At 58.4% G+C, this 24,270-nt stretch overlaps 2 protein-coding genes across 5 annotated transcripts in view; one reads left to right on the plus strand and one right to left on the minus strand.

Moving 5' to 3' along the window:
* TG (thyroglobulin) overlaps window positions 1–24,270 on the minus strand; it is a gene marked incomplete at both ends in the record, with an annotated part of 170,570 nt that overhangs the window by 30,268 nt on the left and 116,032 nt on the right. The window lies entirely within an intron of this gene.
* The window catches only part of SLA (Src like adaptor), a gene marked incomplete at its 5' end in the record, with an annotated part of 52,886 nt that overhangs the window by 13,159 nt on the left and 15,457 nt on the right, over window positions 1–24,270 (plus strand). Inside the window, 2 exons of one of the 4 annotated variants that reach the window (XM_080646385.1) lie at window positions 6,140–6,648; window positions 17,405–17,502. In XM_080646385.1, the coding sequence (XP_080502511.1) occupies window positions 17,442–17,502 (61 nt within the window). Of the gene's footprint in view, window positions 1–6,139; window positions 6,649–7,199; window positions 7,273–17,324; window positions 17,503–24,270 lie in introns of those variants that run through there. The other 3 variants (XM_080646383.1, XM_080646384.1, XM_080646382.1) reach the window with 3 other exon arrangements.

Raw genomic sequence — 24,270 nt, forward strand, 5'->3', positions numbered from 1 at the left:
AGACTGTGTGTGTGTGTCCTCCCAGAGACTGTGTGTGTGTCCTCCCAGAGACTGGGTGTGTGTGTCCTCCCAGAGACAGACTGTGTGTGTCCTCCCAGAGACAGACTGTGTGTGTGTGTCTTCCCAGAGACTGTGTGTGTGTCTTCCCAGAGACAGACTGTGTGTGTGTGTTCCCAGAGACTGTGTGTGTGTCTTCCCAGAGACAGACTGTGTGTGTGTGTCCTCCCAGAGACTGTGTGTGTCTTCCCAGAGACAGACTGTGTGTGTCCTCCCAGAGACTGTGTGTGTGTGTCCTCCCAGAGACAGACTGTGTGTGTGTGTCTTCCCAGAGACTGTGTGTGTGTGTCTTCCCAGAGACAGACTGTGTGTGTGTGTTCCCAGAGACTGTGTGTGTGTGTCCTCCCAGAGACTGTGTGTGTCTTCCCAGAGAAAGACTGTGTGTGTCTTCCCAGAGACTGACTGTGTGTGTCTTCCCAGAGACTGACTGTGTGTGTCTTCCCAGAGACTGTGTGTGTGTCTTCCCAGAGACTGTGTGTGTGTGTCTTCCCAGAGACAGACTGTGTGTGTCTTCCCAGAGACTGACTGTGTGTGTCCTCCCAGAGACAGACTGTGTGTGTGTGTCCTCCCAGAGACAGACTGTGTGTGTCTTCCCAGAGACTGACTGTGTGTGTCTTCCCAGAGACTGTGTGTGTGTGTCTTCCCAGAGACAGACTGTGTGTGTCCTCCCAGAGACTGTGTGTGTGTGTCCTCCCAGAGACAGACTGTGTGTGTGTGTCTTCCCAGAGACAGACTGTGTGTGTGTCTTCCCAGAGACTGTGTGTGTGTGTCTTCCCAGAGACTGTGTGTGTGTCTTCCCAGAGACTGTGTGTGTGTGTCCTCCCAGAGACAGACTGTGTGTGTGTGTCTTCCCAGAGACAGACTGTGTGTGTGTCTTCCCAGAGACTGTGTGTGTGTGTCCTCCCAGAGACAGACTGTGTGTGTGTGTCCTCCCAGAGACAGACTGTGTGTGTCTTCCCAGAGACTGTGTGTGTGTGTCTTCCTAGAGGCAGACTGTGTGTGTGTCTTCCTAGAGGCAGACTGTGTGTGTCTTCCTAGAGACAGACTGTGTGTGTGTCTTCCTAGAGGCAGATTGTGTGTGTGTCTTCCCAGAGGCAGACTGTGTGTGTGTCTTCCCAGAGACTGTGTGTGTGTCTTCCTAGAGGCAGACTGTGTGTGTGTCTTCCCAGAGACAGACTGTGTGTGTGTCTTCCTAGAGACAGACTGTGTGTGTCTTCCTAGAGGCAGACTGTGTGTGTGTCTTCCTAGAGGCAGACTGTGTGTGTCTTCCTAGAGACAGACTGTGTGTGTGTCTTCCTAGAGGCAGACTGTGTGTGTGTCTTCCTAGAGGCAGACTGTGTGTGTCTTCCCAGAGACAGACTGTGTGTGTGTCTTCCCAGAGACAGACTGTGTGTGTGTCTTCCCAGAGACAGACTGTGTGTGTGTCTTCCCAGAGACTGTGTGTGTGTCTTCCTAGAGGCAGACTGTGTGTGTGTCTTCCCAGAGACAGACTGTGTGTGTGTCTTCCTAGAGACAGACTGTGTGTGTCTTCCTAGAGGCAGACTGTGTGTGTGTCTTCCTAGAGGCAGACTGTGTGTGTCTTCCTAGAGACAGACTGTGTGTGTGTCTTCCTAGAGGCAGACTGTGTGTGTGTCTTCCTAGAGGCAGACTGTGTGTGTCTTCCCAGAGACAGACTGTGTGTGTGTCTTCCCAGAGACAGACTGTGTGTGTGTCTTCCCAGAGACAGACTGTGTGTGTGTCTTCCTAGAGGCAGACTGTGTGTGTGTGTCTTCCTAGAGGCAGACTGTGTGTGTGTGTCTTCCTAGAGGCAGACTGTGTGTGTGCATCAGGAGAGATGAGATAAGGGGTGTTTCCAAATCCCTTCTGAACATTGTTGAGAAGCACTGCCTGTCTCCTCCCGCATGGCTCTGTTCACGTCTTGGTCTCCCAAATGGGGTGCCCGTGGCAATGCGTCAGGACACAGGAAGAAAGTGCTAGAATGTTTACTTGTAAGTGTGGAGTAGTCTCATCCTTTACAAACATTTTGACAGCCCGGCCGGCCTGGCTCAGTGGTTGAGCAGGAGGTCACGGTTCCATTCCCAGTCAGGGCACATGCCTGGGTTGTGGGCTTGATCTCCAGTGTGGGGGGTGCAGGAGACAGCTGATCAATGACTCTCTCTCATCATTGAGGTTTCTGCCTCTCTCTGCCTCTCCCGTCCTCTCTGAAGTCAATAACGATCTATTATAAAAAGCATTTGTACATTTAGAATGTCCATACTAGTAGAACAATCGGTGCATGTGATTAGTGACAAGGGGCATATGCAAAGCTTGCTACTGTTGGGGACAGGACCAAGCAGCTGGGGTGTCACATCAGGCAGCAGGCAGAGGCCCCTTCCCCATGGGCTGGAGAGAAGAGAGTTGAGCTAGGATGTCACCACAGGCCCCCAGTGTCTGCTCTGCTGCTAGGAATCAAAGGGACCAGCAAACTCCGTGCCTCTGGGACAGTGGCAGGCCGCTCTGGCAAAAGGCTAGGTGTCACCCCTCCCCGCCTCCCCACCAGTGCCACCAGGCCACTGGACACCTGGAGACCTCGCCTTTGGGCAGAGGGCAAGCCTGGGAGCTTGACCCCACCTTTTGCAGGGGTTAAGGGAGCGCGGGCCTGCCACCAGACCCTGGCGGGGACGGGAAAGGGCCAGAGCCCGAGGGGACCCCGGCAGGACCCTCACTCCTGGTTCTGGCAGATCCTAAATGAGGGGAAGGCCGTTCAGGTCCGTGGAACAGCGGTGAGAACCCAGAGGAAAACCCAGCAGCGCCTGCCCAGGCACTGGGAGGAAGTGGAGGGTCACTGGGCAGGCAGGGCTGGGCAGCAAGGACCCGCCGAGGACAGCGGGGCAGCCAGGGCTGGACGGGACTGGCCTGAGGAGGGTCAGTCATCAGCCTGTCCCTGTGCGTTCGAGAGGAGCAAGGGGGCCACAAGGGGCAGGATAAGAGATGATGGTGGATCACTTCCAATTCCAGACAAGACACAACAGAAGTCACCCCAAAAGCCAAACAAAAGGAACCCCACAAAAACAGCAACAAGAAGGCGCCAATGGAACGCCCTGGCCAGCCCTGGCCAACGTCTAGCCTAAACTTGGACTCGGCTCAAGTTCAAGGTTGAGCTGGACATCATCCCTCCCTCGCGTTGTGGGGCCACTGCAACCTTGAGAGCCGTTTCCCTCGGCTCCCTCCTCACTGGACCCCCCACGACGCTGCCCTGACACGCGGGTGGGTGATCCCCGGCCCTGTCCACGGAGCTCTGAAGGCAGGACACGTCTCCCAGTCACCGTTGTCCTCCCAGGGCTTGGCCTCCTGCTGGCCTGAGGCTCCCCTTCGCCGAATACAAGATTCATTTAAATAAAAGAATGCCGAGTCAGACGTAGGGAACAGAAGGGTTTGTGCATGACTGCATCGAGAGGAAGCTAGGAAGCAACGTTGCCAAGTTGCAAAGCTGCAGTGGGCCCTGCTCGGCGACCTTCACCAGCTCCGGGAGGTCCGCTGAGCCCTCTGGCACCCGCAGGAAGCTGAGCAGCTGGGTGGCCTCCCCAGGGGAGGCAGCAGTGGGTTGAGCAAGAGGCCAGCTCTAGAGCATCAACAAGTTTGTGCAACTCCCCCGGCGCCATGGACAGTGGAAACAAAGCTTCTACTCTCCTCCTCCCGAGAACACTCGGTGCTGAGAGGCCTCCCAAAGATACACACAAAGGCCCCGGAGACGTAAACATGTAGGTTCCGCTCCAGCTGGAGACCTCGGCTCAGCCACACGGACCCCCTTACCCATCTTCGGACGTGGCTCCCGAACAACGAACGAACTCCCGTGTCTGGAGAAGCAGTGGGGTCTGATGGAGGTTCATGGTTAGCCGCTCATCTTCCCCAGGGAAAAGGCAATAGTCACACAGTGTGGCTCTTGTTTAGAAGGCAGACCCCTCACCTTCATTCCTTCACTCACTCAGTCATTCACTCGTCCGATGGCTAGTCATGGATCACCTCTTTGGGGCAAGGCTCGGTGCTAGGCTCAGGGCTCATGCGTGAGACGTGTCCTTGTCCTCCCAAGTTTATGCTCCACTTTGAAAGGAAAGGGGGTGGCGTCCATACCCAGGACCCCCGCTCTGTGCCTTGCACCCTGCTAGCTGGTCAGACACATTGTCCTGTGGACCCTCCAGATCTAGGAAGGAGGACAGGAAGAGCAACACCACACAGACGCACAGAGAGATGCAGAACACTTTGCAAGATCACACAGCTCCCAAATGTCTCGAACCCCCCCTCTTGTTCCAGACTCCAACGTGCATGTCCCGCTCCTGTGGGGCAGGGAAAAGTCCCAGGGCATGTGCCCTGACTAGGAATCGAACTGTGACCTCCTGGTTCATAGGTCGATGCTCAACCACTGTGCCACCCCTGCAGGAGGGCCCCTCTGTCTTATTAACCATTTCCTCTCCTTCCCGCTGTCACCATCGCCGATAGTGGCCGCATTTCCGTCTTTATCCCACGGCTCCCCCCACAAAAAGTAAGCTCCACTAAAGCGAGGCTCTTGCTGGTTTTCGGTGCACAGCTGGATTCACTGGAGGAATGACGTTGCATTGAACAAATGATTAGATAAGGGAATAAATTTAGTCTAACTCATAGCAGATTCTGGGCAAATGTGTTTGTTTGTTTGTTTTAAAGTTGCCACAAAGCTGGTGCCTTCTGACTATCAGCTCAAACCTCCTTCCTGCCTCTGTGAATTTTGGGGGCAAACTCGATTGATGCATCTCTCTGCCAGGCCGCTTCCCCTTCTAGGCAAGTGGCCCGCTCCGTCCGTCTTTTGCAACGTTTCCTCTGTGCCTTCCCAGGGTGCCCTGCGCCCGTTTCACAAGTTGTCTAAGGAAGCATCTCTCTAGTACAGAGTGCCTTCTAAATTTAGAAGCGGCCCCGATGTTTTCAATTCAACTCCAATAACTACACCGAGTGAGGTTTCTAAATGACTCTCCCTGGGCGGCCGAGTCGGCCCTGTGGGGCTGGGGCTGCATGTCACCTGCCAGAGACACCGGCCGGGTTCCGTGCCAGGCCCAGCTGTGTGACTCTGGGCAAGTCGCTCTGCTGTTACCTCTGTGAAGCAGCCCCCGCCCGGTCCCCCGGCGTTCCAGCCCAGGCAGACCATTCCCAGGCGGTCCTGCCGGGAGTCAGCATCCTGGCAGCTTCTACCTCTGCCACCCACAATCCCTTAGGCCCCAGGTGCCTGTGCTTTCCTGCTTGAGACTCGCATGTTTTGAGTGGGGAGCCATATATTGCTATTTTTAGAATATGTTTTTATTGATTTTAGAGAGAAAGGCAGGGAAAGGGAGGGAGCAATGTTGAGGTGAGAGAGAAGCATCAGTCGGTTGCCTCCTGTACGCCCCTCACTGGGGATCTAGCCCGCAACCAAGGCCTGTGTCCCGACCCACCGGGAATCCAACTGGCAGTGTTTCGGTGCGGTGCCGGGGACGATGCTCGACCAGTAGATCCGCGCTGCCCAGGACTATATAGTATCATTTTTTTAAAAAATTTAAACCCATCGAAAAATTGACATGCTACAAGGCACACATGCTCTTCACCCAGATTCCTCCAATAGTCACATTTTGCCACATTTACTGTCTTTCTCTTTTTCTCTTTATTTATGTTTTCTCTCCCTCTCTCTGTTAGTGGGCTATTGAAAAGTATAGACACCTGCCACCTAGCCTCCAGGCACCTCAGCAGGTGTCTATCTGCTAAGAGCCAGCACACTCGCCCCATCACCACGGCGACCCATCAGCCCCACAAAAATCAGCGCGGACACGGCGTTATCGAGCGTGTGGTTTATACCTTCGAGGGCCACCCGCTGTCCCCATCCCAGTCTTTCTGTCTCTCTAGTGCTTTTCCCCTGACCCAAGATCTGGTCAAGCATCACACACGCGACATGAAGTTGTATGTTTCATGGTCAGCGTCCCCCTACAGCCCGTGTTTCCTGCCGTCCTAGTCTCTCGGGGGCAGCGCCCAGGGCGGCTGCCGGCAGCAGCTCCCGGCAGAGGGCCTTCGGGGCCCCTATTTTCGGCCTCTGCCCATGAGACCTGCCCTCCACAAGCTCTGCGCTGGGGCCGGCTTGGCAGCGGCGTGAGCAAGCAGCGGTCATTGGGAAACTAAGAAAAGAGAAGCTGCTGCTCCGGGGACCCAGCCAGCTCCAGGGGCCCTGAGCGCAGCCCCTGCGCCTCCTCCGCCTTTGAATTAGAGACAACATGCGCCCGAGAGCCTGAGCGAGGCCCGGCCACCGGAGCGGCGCGGCCCGTGTCCCCGGTGCCGTGCACACGCATGCAGAAGGCCGCCCCCGCGCCGTCCTCGGAGAGGAGCCTGCTGGGCGCCCTGAAAACAGGAACCTGCCCTCCGCGGCCCGCGCCTCCCGCTCCTCGCAGAGGAAGTGTGTGGCGTGTGTAGCAACTGCTGCTCCTCTCGATAGCATGGGCTTGTCTGCACCCCGGGGAGGCCGGGCCCCCCGCTCACTCTGCGGGAGCAGCAGCGGCTGACGGAGAGGCCGTGACAGGGACCCTTGCCAGCTACTCCCCGGGCGACCATGTCCAGCCTTTGAAGGTATCTTGGGGGACGTGGGGGGGGGGCTGGATGGGGGGAAGCATCAGGACCCCTTAGGCCTGCAGCTGGCAGGGGGGTGACATCTTGGAGAGGAGACTTCTCTCTGTGAGAACAGGCAGGCGATGTCTCCAGGGCGGCCCCACTTCCAGCAGGGCGCCCAGAACCTCCAGGCTCTCAGGGAGGGTCTGGGCATAGTGACAGGCGAGAAGGGCCGAGCGTGGGCCGGGGACAGTCCTGCAGAGGAGAGTGCGGCTCCAGGGCAGCCGGCACAGGCAGGCTTCCTCCCGCGGTCAGCAGGGCTTGCTCTCGGCCTCCCAGCAGCGTGACCCCGGGCGAGTCACTGCAGCCGCGCCAGGCCTTTATTGTCTCCTCCTGAAAGTGGAAATCCTGGGACCCACGGCCCCCGGGCGCTGGGAAGAGGGCATGAGCTGGCATATGCAAAGTGCCGGCCAGTGCAGACACAGAGGAGGGGCTCGGTGGCCAGGGAGGAGTGGTGACGTCTGAGGGCGCATGGAGCCCCAAGAGTCTGAGCGATCCCTCCGCTGCTTCGGGGAGCTTGGCTGTGAGGATGGTCTTTGGGAAAATGCCAGCAAGGCTTGATAATAACAAGCAATGAAAATCAAAGTAGGTGGTGAGTGTGGGGGGCAGGGGGGTGGTGAGAAGAGGCTTGGGAGAACTAGGATCCCTGAAGGGGTGTGGCACACTCCACATTCTTTGAGGTGCCTAGGTGTCCAGAAATCCTGGTTGTCAGGGAAACGACCATGGCGTTGGGCGCGAATGTCCTGGATTGGGGTCGTGCATGGGAGTGGGAAGGGGCGGTGTCTGCCATGCCGAGAGGCGGGGAAGGGGCGTTGCATGAAAGGCCATTGTCCTGTAATCCTCAGCATAATTCTTCAAGATTACGATTATTATTTGCTTTTGACAAATAAGAAAACGAGACCAGAGAGGTTAAGTGATTCGTCCAAGTCACACAGCAGAGAGAGGCTCTCGGGACAGAGGGGTGGGGTGGGCAGAACCCCAGGAGGAGCGAGTGTGGGGAGGGGGAAGGTGTGCCTCCGGAGCAGTGCGCTTCGTTTCAGGGGAGACGCCCCCCACGTTCTGCAAACGAAAGGGTCATTCTGTGGTTCGCTGTGCGATGCTGAGCTGCAGCCTCTCACTTGGGCTGTGGCCCTTCTCCGTTTGGAAAGGTGAGCCCAGACCAAAGTTCTGGCAAAATCTCTTGCAACTGGTCTTCACCAGCTGGGAGCATGCTATTCAGGAATGCTCAATACGTTCTGAAAAGCAGGCTACGGAGAGTCCTAAAATCCCGTGGAACGGACAGAATGGCATCTGTGTAGGCTCCTGCGTCTTAAACCGATCCAGCACCAGGGCAGCCAGACTGCTTCCTGGAAAGCCTCTAAGTCAGCGACCCCCCTCTCCCTTTCACTCCCCCCCCCTCCCCCGCCCCAGCCAACATTCTGGCTCAGCAGCCAGTGAGCTGTGTGACTCTTGGGCAAGTCACTTTGCCTCTCTGAGCGTCAGTTTCCTTTTCTTAAAAAGAAGACCGGCCTCCTCATGCGTCTGTAACAAGGTTAAGTCATATGCAATACGCAGGAGATGCTAAGTGCCAAAGGGTAGCAGAGTGGCTACTAATAGCAGTCTTCACCCTGGTCCTTGAAGGACACCCAGGGATGCGGGTGGCTCTGGGCAGTCGAGGGTAAGAGCTGTGTTCACCGCAATGGACCCAACGACGTAACTACACGCCTTCTCCGTGTCTCTAAGTGCTCGTTTCTGCGTGTTTCTCCCTCTGACACGGTCGATGAGGCCGGCGTGGGTAGGTTGGCCCCGCAGCAAACAATCAGCTTCCTAACACAGACAGCATCTCCCCCTCTGAGTGCTGAGAGCTGGCAACATTATTTCCAAGCGGAGTGCGCTTCTCAGAGCCTTAGAAATTATTCGTTCCGGGAAACCCCGGCCAGCTTCCTGCATTCATAAACGCTGCTGGGTTTTAATTTTTTCACTTGACACGCAGCAAGAATTTATGCCCGCCAGCTGTGAGAGACGCTGGCGCTTAAAATTCTCGTTAGGAATTTCCAGCGTGTCAGGCCAGACCATTGGGTTCTTGTCAGCAACCTGAGGGCCCTGTTAGTACTTTCATCCATCCATCCATCACCCATCCGTCACCCATCCGTCACCCATCCGTCACCCATCCATCCCTTCTACTAAGAAATATGCACTGAGGCCATACCATGTGACTGTCTTCCTCCCTCTCGCTCCTCCCTAAATGTTCCAAGGCAGTAAGTACACTGGGTCCAAACCACTTCCTCCCAGCTGGGAACGAACAGGGGCGGGGGGGCGGGGCGCAGAGGGGGGCTGATTTCATGACGGTAACTGGAGCCACAGACAGAAACTGTGAGGCCTCAGAGGCTCAGCGGCTCATTCTGTTGTCACACAGCTTTGCAAAGTCACAGTTCCCTCCCTGGCACCTTCTAGGCGGCGGAGGCTGTGGCCAGAGGAGGACTCAAGGGTGTGGGGGTGAAGCTAGGAGATGCGGAGGTTCAAAAGCAAGTGGGGATTGTCCCCCACCGCCGATTGTCCTTAGGGGGAAAGGACCACCTTCAGAGGGTCCGGCCGCCCCCGGAAGCCCAGCCCTGCGCCAGGCACTTCATAGACAAACGGTACCTCCCACCGCTAAGCCGGATCGAGTGAGCGCGTGCTGTGTGCCGGGCCCCTGCTAGGTCGTGGCTTTTCATCGAGGGACATCAGGGCATGGACTGTGTTCTCAGGAAGTGTACCACCTGGGGCTTTTAACACTTAGAGAAATAGATATGTAATGACAAGCGGAGGTGTGCACCATGGAGGGAGCGCACAGACCCCAAAACGGAGAGCGCAGGGGAACCAGCTTCGTCAGGGAAGTCTGGTCAGATCGATTCTCCCTTTAACCCTGGGAGCGGCCACGCTCCTTCCTGATTTACAGATGGGCCATTTCCCCTCCGCACCCCCTCCCAGTCACACGGACAATCAGCCGAAAACGTACATCCTCTGAAATGCAAGCCCCGGGCGCCGGGAGTGTCAGGGCCCACTCCTCCATGCACTACTCCATCAGTACGCCGCTGGGTCCGCCCGCTGGGTGTCTATCACACACATGACCTCTGCACACGGAGAAGGGGCCGCGTGAGCATGAGCTTGTCACAACAGAGGACAGCCGGCTTCTGCAACCCTCCCTCCACGCCCTCTGCCTGACAGCCTCGTAAGGAGGGGCCAGCCTGGCTCTGGAGCCGCATGCCTGGGTTCAAATCCTGCCTCCACCTCTTACGGACTGGGGGACCAGTTGTGTACGTGCTTGGACCTCGGTTCCCGCCATTCAAAAGGCTTCATGAGAGGGGAGGTCTCTCCGGGCAGAGGGACCCCTCCGTTGTCACCGATTGGCATCTATTTCCTTACGGGTCCAACCAAACACACCCGTCCTCACAGCAGCTCATCACTCATCAAACCACGGCACAGACACTTGGTGAAATGATCACCCACGTTGCGGGCACGGCAGGGGTCCGAGGAGGGAGGAGGGGAGGCGAGCCGAGAAAGCGCAGCCCCATCGGCCTCACCCCGGGCACCTGAGTGTTTTCAGGAGTGACTCCCAGGGGGGCGGGACCCCGGGCAGGAGGCTCAGCGCATGCAAAGGCTCCCTGGAGGCCAACGCCAGGTTTCCATCTCGCCCGATGCCTTCAGGGCCACACTGGTGATGCACGCACACGCGCGGCTACCAAGCACAAGGAAGTCTTGCCGGGAAATGTGATCTAATAAGCAAATCACAAACGCGACGGTCCCCGGGCCCCGATGTCCACATGGCCATTAGCGCTCCACGTGACTGCCCACCCGCCTCCTTTCCGACGGACCCAGCCTTTCCCGGGACCCCCCCTTTGCAATGAAAAGAAAAGGCCGGCTCCGAACTCCCTGTTTTCCTACGCTGTGGCCTGTGTGGGGTGTAATCTAGCAACAAAAGAGTTGTCTTTCCGGCTGTTCTCATCGTCAGTGTTGATGACGTCAGCCGGCGGACAGGGGATGCGGGTGTCCAGGACCTGGCCTGGGGTCTAACCCCACGTTCCCCAGGGTTTTTTGGCGGAAAATGTGTTCGGGGTCCAGCAGAGTCACAGACAGGGTGGCCCTGGAGCCCACCAGCCCTGTGTCGTGGGTGGGAGGGGCCTCGGTGTGTGAAAAGCTGATCTAGGGAAGAAAGAAATGGCAGGGGGGGGGGTGGGTTACTTTTGATTCCCATGAGATAGGAAGCCAGACACCACTCCACAGACCCCCGCCAGGTCTGGGCAGCGAAGGCACTGCCCTGGGCATGCGCACGTCAGCGTGGGGACAGCCACGGAGACCCCCGTCGCGGGCTCATCCCGGAACCCCTGCTCGCTAACCCTCCCGGGGAGAGCCCAGCAGGGAAGAGAGGGCTGTGCCCATTTTAAAAATAAAACCGGTGGAAAGAAGTTTAGCGGTTTCCTAAGGGGCACACTGACATTTTCCCCAGCACCAGCTGGCCCCAAAGCGGGCTTCCTCCCACGGCACCCTAAAACGACCCTAAAACCTTTTACAGGACGGACACGTCCACCCGGGTCCCCGTCGGCCTGAAAGTATAGGAGATCCCCTTCCGGGCACCAGAGGCAGCGGGGTCAGGACACAGGCTCAGGGCCCGAGTGTCGGCCCGAGGGTCCAGCGGGTGGACGGGCACCAGCTCTCGGTGGCGGGCACACTTCCAGGGTGTGTGCAAGCTGAGCGCCCTGGAGCAGGTTGCTCGCCCTCTCTGAGCCTTTTCTTTGTAACATGAGGGCATTAAGTGGCTACTTTTCCATCGGTGCTTTATGACATCCTGGGATTGGGGGCTTGGGCTGCCGTATCAGGAGGCAGGAGCGCTGGCTCAGCCCCAGCCAGCAGTTGCTTTTCTCTATTTTACGTGTGGCGTTTCGGGGGATCTTTCTCCAAGTTTCCAAGCAGCAGGGGGGAAATAACCCGGATGAGCGAGTCCCAAGGCCTCCTCCACGCGGCTCTGGAGCCCGGGCTCTGGGTCGGGCAGGAGGCGGCGGCAGGTGGTGGGTCTCCCTGAGCTGGCTGCCTGCTCTCCATCGTCCTGCGCTGCCAGCGGCCTCCCGGGCGGGACGGGAAAGATTCAGGGCGGGGCAGCGGCAGGCCTGTGGCTGCACCTGCCTGGAGGCGAGCAGGGAGCCATGTGGGTCACGGGGCAGACACACCTGCCGGGCGAGGTCAGGATGTGGTGGGGTGCCCCCGGAAATCCTGCACCATCCCTGGCAGGGGAACCAACAGATGTGGAGCCCCCGTCCCCGCGCCTGGTGCCGTGCCAGACGACAGGCACGCCGGGCGCGACCCAGGTCCACAGGGCGGGTAGCGGGTACCAGTCACGGAGGAGCAGGGAGAGCGGAAGCAGCACGTTCACAAGGCCGACTTTCGCCCATCGTAGGTGAGGGCCCTGAGGCCCGAGGAAGGCATGGGGTGTGCTCAGCTTGCACAGTGAGGGAGCAGCCCTCCCAATCTCCCAAGGACTCGGGCTTTGGTAACATTTCAGCCATCCTGTCTCGCCAAACGCACCTCCGCTTTGGAGATGACCTGTCATGTAAGACCCCGAACAGTCCCGGGGGGCATGTGCTCACGCCTCACACGGATGGGTTTGAAAAGCTGAGGCTCAGAGAAGTGCGGTCACTGGCCACAGGACACACGGCCGGTGGGGTCGGGGTGGAACCTGAACTCAGCCTGGCCTGCTTAAACCCCTTCTCCCCTCTTTCGAGGCTCCCTTATTCTTGCCACGTTCTGCTCATGAGTGTAAGATGCGGGAGAGAATCCAGAGATTCCGGAAAGGTGTGAAAAATAAATCAATAAATCATCCTTAAAGTCACCGCCCAGAGAAGCCTGGGAGACACCTTGGAAATAGCTTCCTTGAATATTTCTACATGGAGGCAGTAAAGCTTTACACAACTGGGATGGTAGAAGCACAGCTAGTCTCTCTTCCACCCCACCCCCGTGGTAGTAAGCGTTCTTTAACATGATGCTATGGCACAGTCCCTATGATCCCCTGCTGCTTTCTAAAAATATATATTTTTTTTGTTGATTTCAGAGAGGGAGAGGGAGACAGAAACATCAACGATGAGAGAGAACCATGGATCGGCTGCCTCCTGCATGCCCCACACCAGGGATCGAGCCCGCAACCCAGGCATGTGCCCTGACCGGGAATCGAACCGTGACCTCCTGGTTCATAGGTCGACGCTCAACCACTGAGCCACGCCGGCCGGCCAGGCTCCCTGCTGCCCTTTGAGGACGCAGGCCACCTAAGACCAGCCACGGCAGCTCAGATCTGAGCGGCCTGCACTGGCCTCTCTGAGCCCCTGCTGCTCCCACAGCCCGATCCCAGACCTGGCTTCCAACATCGCCCCCTACAGCCAGCAGGCCCCCGGGGGACCCCGTGCCCCTCGTAGCGTTTCACCCAGAAGTTTACAGTCCCCCGTCTGCTCTGAGGGCCGTTACAGGCCACTTCTGGTGCCTCCTTAGACAGGACCCAGGGGCAGGAGTCTCAGGGAGGCTGAGGGCACAGGCGGGTCGGGCAGACCTGGCGGGGACCCAGCCATCCCTCTTAGTCCCACCCCCTGGGACAAGGCACTTCCAGCGATAGCGTGCTGAGCCCGGAGCCCGGCCTGGAGGGGGGTGCATTGCCAGACGGCGTGGTTCTGGCTGTCTGGTGGCTGCCGGTCGGTGATGGTGAATGGTGAGGGGGTTTTCCCGCTCATGGCATGGCTCCCACCTTAGAAGCGGGTCCTGGGAAGGGGCTCGGAGCTCTCACGCTTCGTGGAAGAAATTCTAAGCTGACGGGAGGACTGAACCCCTAAGCAGATTTCCTTATTCCAGCCGTCAGCAAGGTTTCCCACGCTGCCTGGTTCTACTAGAGTCCAGGCCTGCTTCCCCTGGGCTGGGCTCCTCTGCCCCCCACTTCACACACACGAAGGGGTTCAGGCGCCCTTCCATTCCGACAGCGAGGCCTGGCTCTTAGGAGCACAGAGCGGACATGGCCCAGGAACGAAGGTCCCGAGAAGCCTGCCCCCGTGTTGACAAGGTAACGCCGAGCACACGATGCAAGGCTCCCCGCGCGGCTCCCACAGAAACCCAGCGGGGCCGACCGGCGCGTCCCACATTCCTGCCGGCAACTCCCTGCCGTGTGACCTCTCCCTGCCAGGAGGCCCCGCCAGTGGCCGCCAGCCACCCCCGGGCCAGAGCTCCCCCGTGAGCGATCTTCCTCCCCCCCGAGGGGACAGCGCACGGCCCGGGAAAGAACGTGGGTCCTGAAGTCGGAGAGGTAGGTGTGCCCCCCGCACCCCTGCCCTGCGGGTCCCAGCTCTGGGAGCGTGGGCTGCTGAGCTGACCGCCCGACCTCCACCGGAAAGGGAAGGTCACGGTCACGGTCACGGAGGAACCTCGGCCTCCAGGGATGCTGGGAGGTTAAACGCAATGTCGTCTGCTAACGGCCCGCCGGAAGGTGGGCGCAGAGCAGCACACACGGCCCTCCCTCCATCCCGAAGAGCAGGAAGACGAGGCTTGACTTCTGTCTGATGGGGCTGCCGACGAAAGCGACGGGGGGCTTTTCTCCTGTTCGTAATTTTCAAAAAGCCACCAAGTCTTGATTGCTCGAATGAAGGGGCTCTCTCTTCGGAGAGCATCTTCCCCCCGCCTCTCCTCCCCCCACCCCCCGCCCCCAACGCATCTTATTCTGTAGAGGAGACAATGGAGGCCCAAGATCACACAAAGAAGAGAGCAGAGTGTTGGTCCAAAGATTAGGGTGCAAGGTCGGAGGCGAGGACCGGTTCTGGGTCTGGCCCTTGGACGTCACCAGGAGGAGGGAGAGAGAATCAGGAAGTGCGGGCGCCGATGCCGATGAGCTCATTTCTCTCTTGCCCTCTCCTCGCTGTTCCTAGAAGCAATTACGTCTCACATCCTCTCCCACCCTCTCCCACCTCCAGCTCCTGCATAAAACTGCCACCGATTAAATCAGATGGGGCAGCCATTTCATTAGGGAGACCCGGCTCCCACTCTCGGGACACTTTTCACTCTCCTACAATAAACGCCTCTTTCGGAGGCGTTAACTCCTTCCTGGGCGATGGGAAGCCGGTGAGCAGACCACGATGGGGCCGGGGAAGCACCAGCGTGCACGGCGGGGGGCGTGGAGCCCAGCCCGGCCCAGCCTGCATGCCCGCCGGCCCGCGGAGGCAGGGAGAGGGCGAGGGTCACGGTAGAAGAACCCGGGCACCGGGACCCACTGCACCCTTCTCACCTCGAGACGCTGGGTATGTTTCTTTGCTCGGAGGGTCCCCAGTTTTTCCATCTGGAAAATGTGAGTTTCAAATCTGTTTTTAAATTTCCTGTTCTGGATGCCATGAATCCCCCCAAAACACCCAGGAATGTTTGGGAATTAACAAGGTTATTGGCAGGGGCAGAGGGGGGTGTGAGGGGGGGGGGGGGCGCGTGCAGTTAGAATTCAGTTGTGCAGGTGACCAAGACTTTTCTTGAGCGGCTTGCTGGAGGCGGGATGTGAAGGGAGGATGGGTTGGAAGGGACCCGGAGGAGGACGTGGAGCGGGAGGGAAGGGAAGACAGGCCGAGGGACGGGCCCTGGGAAGCCTGGGGCGATGATGGGCACTGGGAGAGGGTTAAAGGCACAACCCCTGTCTTAGCTGGTCCTTGACCCCGTGTTCCGACTGCAGGACACAGCAAGACATTGTCAGGAGAGTGGGTGACAGTGCTGTGCTCTGCAATGTGGGGACACGAGAGAGAGTGGAGGGGAGGCCCACACACGGGTCAGGGTCATCTCTACATGACTGCCCTGAAGGCCCCCCCCCCCACCGCAGCTGGTCCTGGGAGCCGCACGCCCCCCCTCCCCCCCCCCCCCGCCGCAGCAGCCCAACAGGTTAGCAATGACGGGTGGGAGGCTGAGGGCCTGGGCTGACTGCTGGGCTCCAGGAAGGCACAGGGAACATACGAGGGTACCCACCTCTCCCTTCCTCCCCCCACAATTAGGAAGTGGTGCAGGCCTCCCTGGCCCTCTGAAGGCCTGGCTCTGAGAGCATAGAGTGTTCTAGAACCTGCAGGTGCAGTGCGCAGAGGAGGGATTTAAGGCCGGGTGGGGCTGGCTTGGCTGACTTTTGGGCCCTTTCAGACTCCTGAGGCCTTGATCCTGAACTGCGGACAGGAACAGCACGCAGCACAAGGTCCTGGCTGGGCTGCACAGGCGGGGACCTGCCCCACCGATTCTCCTCTCTGTCCCCAGGAGACAGGCAAGCTCCAGGGCGTGGCCTCTGCGCTTCAGGCAGCGGGGGGGACAGTTTTACTCCGCAGTCATCTCAGTCCCTTTCTAAAGTCCTCGCAGGAGGGCCCACAGGGCGAACACGCATACAATCATCAGGACAATCGGGAAAGGCACTCTAAATGGCCTGGATTTCCTGCCGGGTCACGCTCTGAAGCATTTCACCTGCTTTATCTGCTCATTTTGCAGCCACAAACCAAGGCCATTTGATTATTATTCCCCATCAGGCAGGAAGAGGCCGTCAACGTGCCCAAGGTCGCCTAGCTTACATGTTCTGAGCCAGAGCCCGAGCCACACGGAACACACCAGAGAGGGGTCTAAAGCCCAGCGCCATGGTTCCAAGCTGAGTGACCTTAGACGAGTCCCTTACCCTCCCTGCGATGCAGCTTCCTTCACTGAACAATGGGGTTAGGGGGGTTAGGGTGCAGGGACTTGACAATAATAATAAAAAAAAAAACACAGCGAGATATTTACCGTGAAATCTATGCAATGGAATATTACTCAGCCATAAAAAAGAAGGAAATCCTGCCTTTGCCACAGTATGGATGGACCTAGCAGGTATTATGCTACGTTAGATAAGTCAGACAGCGTCTGATTTCACCGATAGGCAGGATCTAAAGAACAAAATGAACTAACAAAACCAAAACCAGCTCTACGTACAAAGAACGAACTGATGGTCGCCAGATGGGCGGGGGGTGGGGCTGGGTGCAAAGGGGGGCGGGATTAACGAATCGCCCCGTATAAAAACATCCCCCGGGGTGTGAAGCACCGCGTAGGGAATACGGTCAATCATAGCGCGACAACTATGTGTGTTACCAGGGCGACCCCTTCGTAAGGTGGATAAATGTCTAACCACCATGCTGTACACCTGAAACTGAGATGCTATTGTTATGTCAGCTGTAATTGAAAAACAGTTTTTTCAAGAGCCCAAGTGTGACGTTTTCCCGGCTTTCTGTTTGTTGGGCACGAGAGCACGCGGAGAAACGCGCGCAGAAGAGGGGGCGAAGGCAGAGGCGCCCTCCCCAGGGCGCTTTGGGGGTACAGCTCTGCCCCGGTGCGGGGAGCCGGGGGCCCAGGGCTCAGGAGAGGAGAGGCCCTGAGGCCACGTGACACCCTCAGCCTCTCACACAAACAGGCCGGCAGCTTTCTGCCACCCCGGGGTGCGGGGAGTGGAAACTTTCGCCACCAACAGCATTTGTAGCAACTTCCCTCTCTGTGGTTTCTCTCTGCCATTCCCTTGATAAAAGGGCTCGCGCTGCACACACGTAACCAGCATTCACGAATCTCATCGCCACGTAAGAACAGCCACCTTTCAAGAAAGCGAGCTGCCTGACACATGAGGCGCGATGTACCCTAAACTGGGTCACTCTGCACCCCGGGGGCTGGGCGCGTGGCTGACTCTCCGTGTGTATCCCCTGTGCCGTAGGCTCCGCGCGTCCTCCGCAGCCCGGGGAGCCAGAGAGATGGGAAACAGCATGCGATCCGCCCCGGCGCCGCCCGAGAGGCCTCCGCCCTGCTCAGACGGTAAGTCCGGCTTCCTGGGGGCGATGCTGAACTCTCTCCCAGGAGAGCCCGGGGCGAGGACGGGGTGATGGGGGATGCTGGTCGTGGGTGAAACAGGGCACTGGGTCCCTAGACGTCCCTGATTCCGTCTCTCTCGCTTTGCTTGTCGTTAACGTTAAATGGTAAAGAAGACGGGGCAGGGGCACCCCGGAGGGGGCCGATGTGCTGGCATCTTCGAGAAAGGCCGGTTCCCTCCCTTGACTCTGTAGGTGGAGAACACGGGGGCCCACAAAGGGGGTTAGAGATGTTTGTGGACTCAGACGTCCCACCTGGGCTGGTCTGATTCTGAAACCAGGCCCTCGCTCACCATATACCCTGCCAGCCGCGCCAGACCGTCGTCATGGGTGTCATATTATCATGGGCACGTGATGCGTATTCCCGCGCTCTGCTGGGGCTTTTTGGGGTATAACTTTCTGAAGCCAGATGCTGGCCCCGGGGCGTCTTCCTGAGAGTAAAGGAATTCCTGTGTCCCATTGGTAGGACCGCCAGGGCCAGGCGCTCCCGGGGGAGGGCACCATGTCACAGGTGAATCAGGAATGACAGAAGCCAGCTTTTCCAGCGCTGCCTGGCCACGGCTGAGAGGAAGGCCAGCGCCTCGGGCTGACGGTGCCGGCGCCTCTGGCTGCCTGGCTTACTCCCTCGGCAGGGCGTTCGGCACACCGTATGTGTCCTCTATAGCTGGGGAAGGGATGGTCCGGGGGCCAGGCGATCCATCAGTGACCCCGGGGTCGGTCCCTGGAGACCTCGGGACACTTCCACCTCCCATTTTCCATCTCAGCACTCAGACCGGGCCTCCCTCTATCACAGGGGTGACCGCACCTGGTTCCTCGCCCCCCCCCCCCCACCCTGCGTCACGGCGCTGGGCGAAGGCCACAGGCACAGGTGCCCCTGGAAAGTCTGCCAAGCCTCAGCCCAGTGTGAGCGTGGACAGAGCCAGGTCCCTGCCCTGCCTCGGCCTCCTGCTCATTCCATGACTTCCGTGGCCCCTTAAAAAGGCAGCCTTCTCGCTTCTTCCACGGTGCAGGCACCCACGTTCTACACGGCCCCCTGGCTCCCCATGGGCATCCCTGCCCATGGAGACCCTGCTCCCCACTCGAGTCAGACGCAGGCCATTCTGGGGGCCCTCCTTTCTAGCCAGGTGATTGTCCCCCCGCAACCTAAGAGGGGAAAAGCGCCGTCCCTGGGACAAAGCTGGGACCACGTGACAGGGTGGAGCAGTGTGTGTGCACGGGGCCGAGCAGCGGCCCTGCCTCCCGTGCGGCGCTCAGGCTGGGAAGGCTGCGGCTGGGGAAGCTGGGTTCCTCCTCCTGACTTCTCCAAACAGCTCAGGTCGCGCTTCCTCCCAGGTCACGGCCACTTCTAGAGAACAGTCACTGAAATGCAGAAGCCCCGGCCAGCCCAGGAGGCACCCCCCATCCATCTGTCCTATCACCATGCACCCTGGGGCCAAGGGGCCGCACGCTTGAGCAAACCCCATGAAAACAGGGGCCTCCAAAGACGGGCTCATTTGCCTTCATTTCTGAGATGCAAATCGCCATGAAATAAGTTTCTCTTTTTCCACTGTGTGGGTGGGTGGTCACCTCCAGAAAGAAGGTACAAGGGGTCTCCCCAGCCCTCCGCCCCCCGGGTAGAGAATTCCCCAGGTCCTGCCCATTTTGTAACCCAGGCAACCACATCAAGGGCTGGCGGGTGGCTTTTCCATCCCCCACCCCTGAAAAGTCCCCCTGAGAGCGGCCCTGGCTTGATTTCCTCTTTTCTCTGACACCTCCGAGGATGAGGGAGCAGAAGGGGTGCGTGATGCTGCATTCATTAGCGTTTATCCAAATGCAGCAAAGGGCGCGGGCTTTCACGGAACGCGCACCTACTCACACTCAGGCTGACTCATTCGGGGAGTCTCCGAGGCCGGAGGTGGCGCGGGGGGCTGCTTCAGTGCCCACACGTCGGGGCTGCCTTGCTGTTAGCCCGAGTGGTGGAGAGTCAAGCACCGAAGACCCCACAGGAGGCCAACGGTGGGCTTCCAGACAAAGGCATTTTCTGAGCTTTCGGGCGCTCGAGCCTCCCCCAAGCCGGGCCTGGCTTTGCCCATCTGCTTTCCCCGCCCGGAGCTTCGCAGGACTTTCCCGATTAGCCTCGTTCCCAGAGAAAACGCCACGGCGTCACAGAGGCAGCGGGACTGAGGGAAGCCGGGCCGGTCTCGGAGGCTGATGACCTCGCTGAGCTTCTGGCATTGTCCCCCAGGCGTGGCGTGACCCGAGGAGGGTCCCTCAGCCTCCCACAGGCGGGACTCAGCTCTCAGAGATCAGAACAATCCTCCCCCCAGCACGGCGCCCAGAGCCTCCTGATGCGTGTGTGTGTGGTGGGGGGTCGCTGTTTATAAACTCTGCTTGGGGTTATCTGGTTGCGCGAGGCTGTGTGGAATGGCCATCCCCCCAAAAGTTTTCAAGTGCTAGAACCGGAGGTCGACGGCTTGTTTCCAAATCATGCCACAGAGCTCCCTTCTCTACGATGGTGCACGTGTTCCGACCCCTGCTCTGGGCCACACACAGGCGTGCGGACTTGACCAAGGCCCCGGCCCGCGTGGCGCGGGGAAACTGCACATTGCCACCAAGAGCGGACTCAGTCCCATCGCGAGATCTTCGCCCTGCTCACGTCCTACCTCATTGCCCTCCTCTGAAGTGAGCTCCCCCAGACCCCTTCTGTGAGGATGGAAACAATGCTAAGTGGCGCATTTACATAGCACCCAGGCCCTGCCCTGGTGGAAAAAGGGGTGGGTGGGGCTCGGGGCGGGGGGAGGGGGGGGCAGGAAGTCTCAGACCCCGCCTGGCACCTCTCCGTGAGGGTCTCCCGCCCACCTGCCGCATGCCCCTGGGAAGTCATCAAATGCAGTTCCTGCCCGTCCCCCCCAAGACCTGCTCATCAGAACCCAGTGATGGTGGGCAGGAGCAACGCACTTAACTGCTTACAAGCCCCTACTCCCCCCCCCCCCCGCCCCACCCCACCCCTCGGCATTTTGCACTCAGAGTTTGCCGAGCACAGAGCTGTCTTTCCGTCCTACCTGTACACACACACACACACACACACACACACACACACACGGGACCAGAAGTGAGCTACCTCAGTGGGTCTCCATGGGGTTCCCTGTCCTCATTTGTGAAACGGAAATAATTAGTTGGTGCCAGACACGATTCCGCGTGCTTTACACGTATCAAGGCTTCGTTCTCGAGACGGCCCAGCACGGAACCAGCATTAGCATCTGCACTTTGAGGAAGCCGAAACACAGGAAGGTTCAGTTACATGCCTGAGGCCATGCAGCTCAGAAGGGGACAGCTGGTGGCCTGAGTCCCTCCCTCCCCCCAACATCACAGGCCCGAGAGGACCAGGACGGGCCCGCGCGGAGGGGTGGGTGCTCTCTGGAGTGGGGAAGAGCATGGTCACCGACATGCAAGGGCCCCTGGGAGGGGTGCCCCAGGCAGGAACCTGCACAGACCTTTGCCGGGACCCACTGCTGGCCCAGGAGACGGGCTGAGGTGGGACACGATCGCACACCCTCTGTTGGACAATCCGTGGCTGCCATCGGACAAGATCTAGTCCATCAGGCGCAGGAGTCTGCACCGCTCGGCATGGGACTACCGGTGTTCTAAGTGAGTGACATGAAGAAACACAGTCTTCAGAAAGCAGCGGGGCCGGCGGTACCGGGCTGTGACCGAGCTGGTGGAGGAGGCGGAGCCTATTCCCTGCTGGAAGTCACCTGGTCCGGGACCGGCACTCACCTTCCCGGCGGTGAGTTCCCAGGGGAGTCTCTCCACACCGCAGCAGCATCTCAGAGCCGCAGGGGCTGCTCAGCGCCCGGGTGCCCATCGGACAGAGAGAGACACAAGGCTGTGGGCTACGGCGTCTCCCTTTCCCGCCCACAATACGGATCCACGGGCGCAACCTGTGCTCGGTGGGGACCCCCAGGACTGGGTGGGCCTTCTGTCAGGCCAGTGTGCCCAGCCCTGTCTGGTTGGCTAGTGGTATGTGTATGTATTTCCCGTAAAAGAGACGAACAGCAAGGCCTGCTTTGACCCCTCTGGAGGCCATGAGCTTGGGCGTGACTCAGGATGTATAAGCAGCCCTGGCTGGTGTGGCTCAGTGGATAGAGCGTCAGCCTGCAGACGGAAGGGTCCCAGGTTCAATTCCTGTCAAGGGCGCATGCCCTTGTAGGGGGCTCAATCCCCAGTCGGGGGCGTGCAGGAGGCAGCCGATCCATGATTCTCCCTCGTCATGGATGTTTCTATCTCTCTCCCCCTCTCCCTTCCTCGCTGAAATCAATCTAAATATGTTTTGTAAAGAAAGGATGTCTAAGCAGAAACTGAAACCACTGGGTTTAGCTCCTGGCCCACCAACCACACCGAGCCGCCGTGTCACCCCAGGAGCCTCATTTTAATAACTTGTCCCAACCTGTTGAGGACCAAGTGATCCCCTGGGGAACCTGGTAGTTACCTGCCGAGGACAGCCCCGCGGCCGTGCCATGGCCATGGCCTTAGAAACCGTCCTAATCGCCCCTGGCGTGTTGCTCCAACTCGCCCCGCCTCGGTTTCCCCGCCTTAACATCAGAATACATGTTCCCTATGGAGGGTCTGATGTGATGGACGCCGGGTCTGCTCGATGCGTAGAAAGGAGAGCTATTAAAAGGTTTTCAGCATTAAAAAAAAAAAAAAAAAAAAAAAAAGTGGCGATACTTTAAGGGAGGATAAGGCAATAAAAAGGGGGCCCTGTCCTCTTTGACCAAAGTCATATCTGCGGACGGCGAGTTCTGCCTGAGCTTCTGTCCGTCTCTGGATTCGTTTCTTATCTTTACACGTTTGCACATGTTGTTCGGTCTGACTCACTTCTGAGCTGGGCTCTCCGCAAACATTTGTTCTTTTGAATTTCATCTTCTGTTCTCACCAAATGGAGTTTGTTTGGGGCAGATAAGATATTTTCAAATTTACACAGCTCAGAGGCTTTTGAAAACGTCGGATGCTCTTGCCTGATGTGAGTTTGGGGTTATTGACTGAGAACCCCGTCCCATCGCATAGAAGTGATACCAGCTGCCCCTGACTGAGCAGGCTCCCGGGTCCCAACCCAGTCACGTGAGGCCGTGTTGATATCGGCCAGCTTTGCCCACAAACAGATGCGGTAAGCAGCCTCTTCCCCGTCAGAGCTCTGATGGTGGAGGCAAGCTAGAAGGCAGGTCCGGTTGATCCCCAAGCCCATTCGCGCTTCTGAAAACCCTCCCCGGGGTTCTCTTTGCAGGCCTGGCGCAGATTTCGCCCCGTAATTTGTTTCCTTATCTTAAGTCTGCAATGTTCCCTCCGCCTTCCTCAGCACCCCTTTCTCCAGGACACTCCTTAATCTCATTTAATTCGAACGCTGGGCTCTCCATACAGCCAGGGGGTTGGGTGGGGGGACCAGTACCTGACAATACACTTGCACTTCAGGAGCAAATTTCAATGTCCTAGTTGCACTTATTTCACTGCAGGGACCAGAGCTCGGGGGTGACATAGGCGGGAGGCTGGCATCGGATTGCGTTCAGAACCACCACCCTTTGGTCAGGGCTAACCTAACTCCAGCACCTTCTCCAGCGCGTCTTCGGTTTTTCCGATGCTGGTGATAAGGCGCCAGGGGTAGGCCGAGCTCTTCAAAGAGACAGGTGAAGGCCAATATCTTTAGGCAAAGGGCCAGGGAAAGATTTCCCGGCGACGGTGGGCTGGTGCGGGAAATGCCACAGGAAACGCACCTGTGCTCTTGCGCAACTGAAACTCTCCCGCCCGAGTCCGCTTTCCCGGCTTTGAAGCCGTTGTTTCTATGACGGGGTTTTGCTTGTGTTTCGGTTTCTACTCGGTTTGGCTTTTAAGGCGAGGAAGGAGGGCTGTTCGGTCTCCCGGTCTTAATCAGGACTCAGCGATCAGGGCCCGGACCTCGGTGCCCTCGCGCGGGCTATGGCACGCTCTATCACGGTCACAGATAACGGACGCCGCCGTGTCTCCTTGTCACGAGCCCTGACCCCTTTGGGTGACTCCGGCCGCTGTGAGTCACTTTTGGTTTCCATCTGACACCAGGAGGGGTTCAGTCTGCAGCTCAGTTTCCCTGAGTAACAGTACATTTCAAGGAGCTGTTTCCCCATGATCACTTGCTTCTGACTCATCTATCAATTGATAAACAAGTCAGACCCTCCTTCGTCTTTCATGCCCACTCCAGTACCTAAGCGCTCCTTGGACTTGGCCGGTCCGGGACTTGTGACTTGGACACCGTAGGACATATGAGTTGTCAGGGCAGCGTCCAGCTGGCAGTCCCAGCGTGGGGGTGTCTGGGTCCGAGAGAGGGGCCTGTTTGGGCCAGCCAGGCTGCCATGCCCAATGCTGGACCCTCCGAGTCTCCTTACTTGTGCATTCTCTAGAACTGAGCTCCATCAGAGCAGGGAGACTTGGTTTCCTGTGTACCACCGTGCTTGGCCGCGAAGTCACTCCGTGAATCACTGCTGACGAATGAGGAACTATGTTGCCCCCAATTTTGAGTTCTGATGGCCGGCCAGTAGATGGAGTGATAAACATCTTAGCAAACAATTACCATATTTGCTGATTTGTCAGGCACCGCAATATTATTCTGCACCTACAATTAAGGCAAATTGTGACAGCCGGCGTGGCTCAGTGGTTGAGCATCGACCTATGATCCAGGAGGTCACAGTTTGATTCCTGGTCAGGGCAT

The sequence above is a fragment of the Plecotus auritus genome (genome assembly GCF_963455305.1).
Source record: "Plecotus auritus genome assembly, chromosome: 11".
NCBI classification, from domain to species: domain Eukaryota; kingdom Metazoa; phylum Chordata; class Mammalia; order Chiroptera; family Vespertilionidae; genus Plecotus; species Plecotus auritus.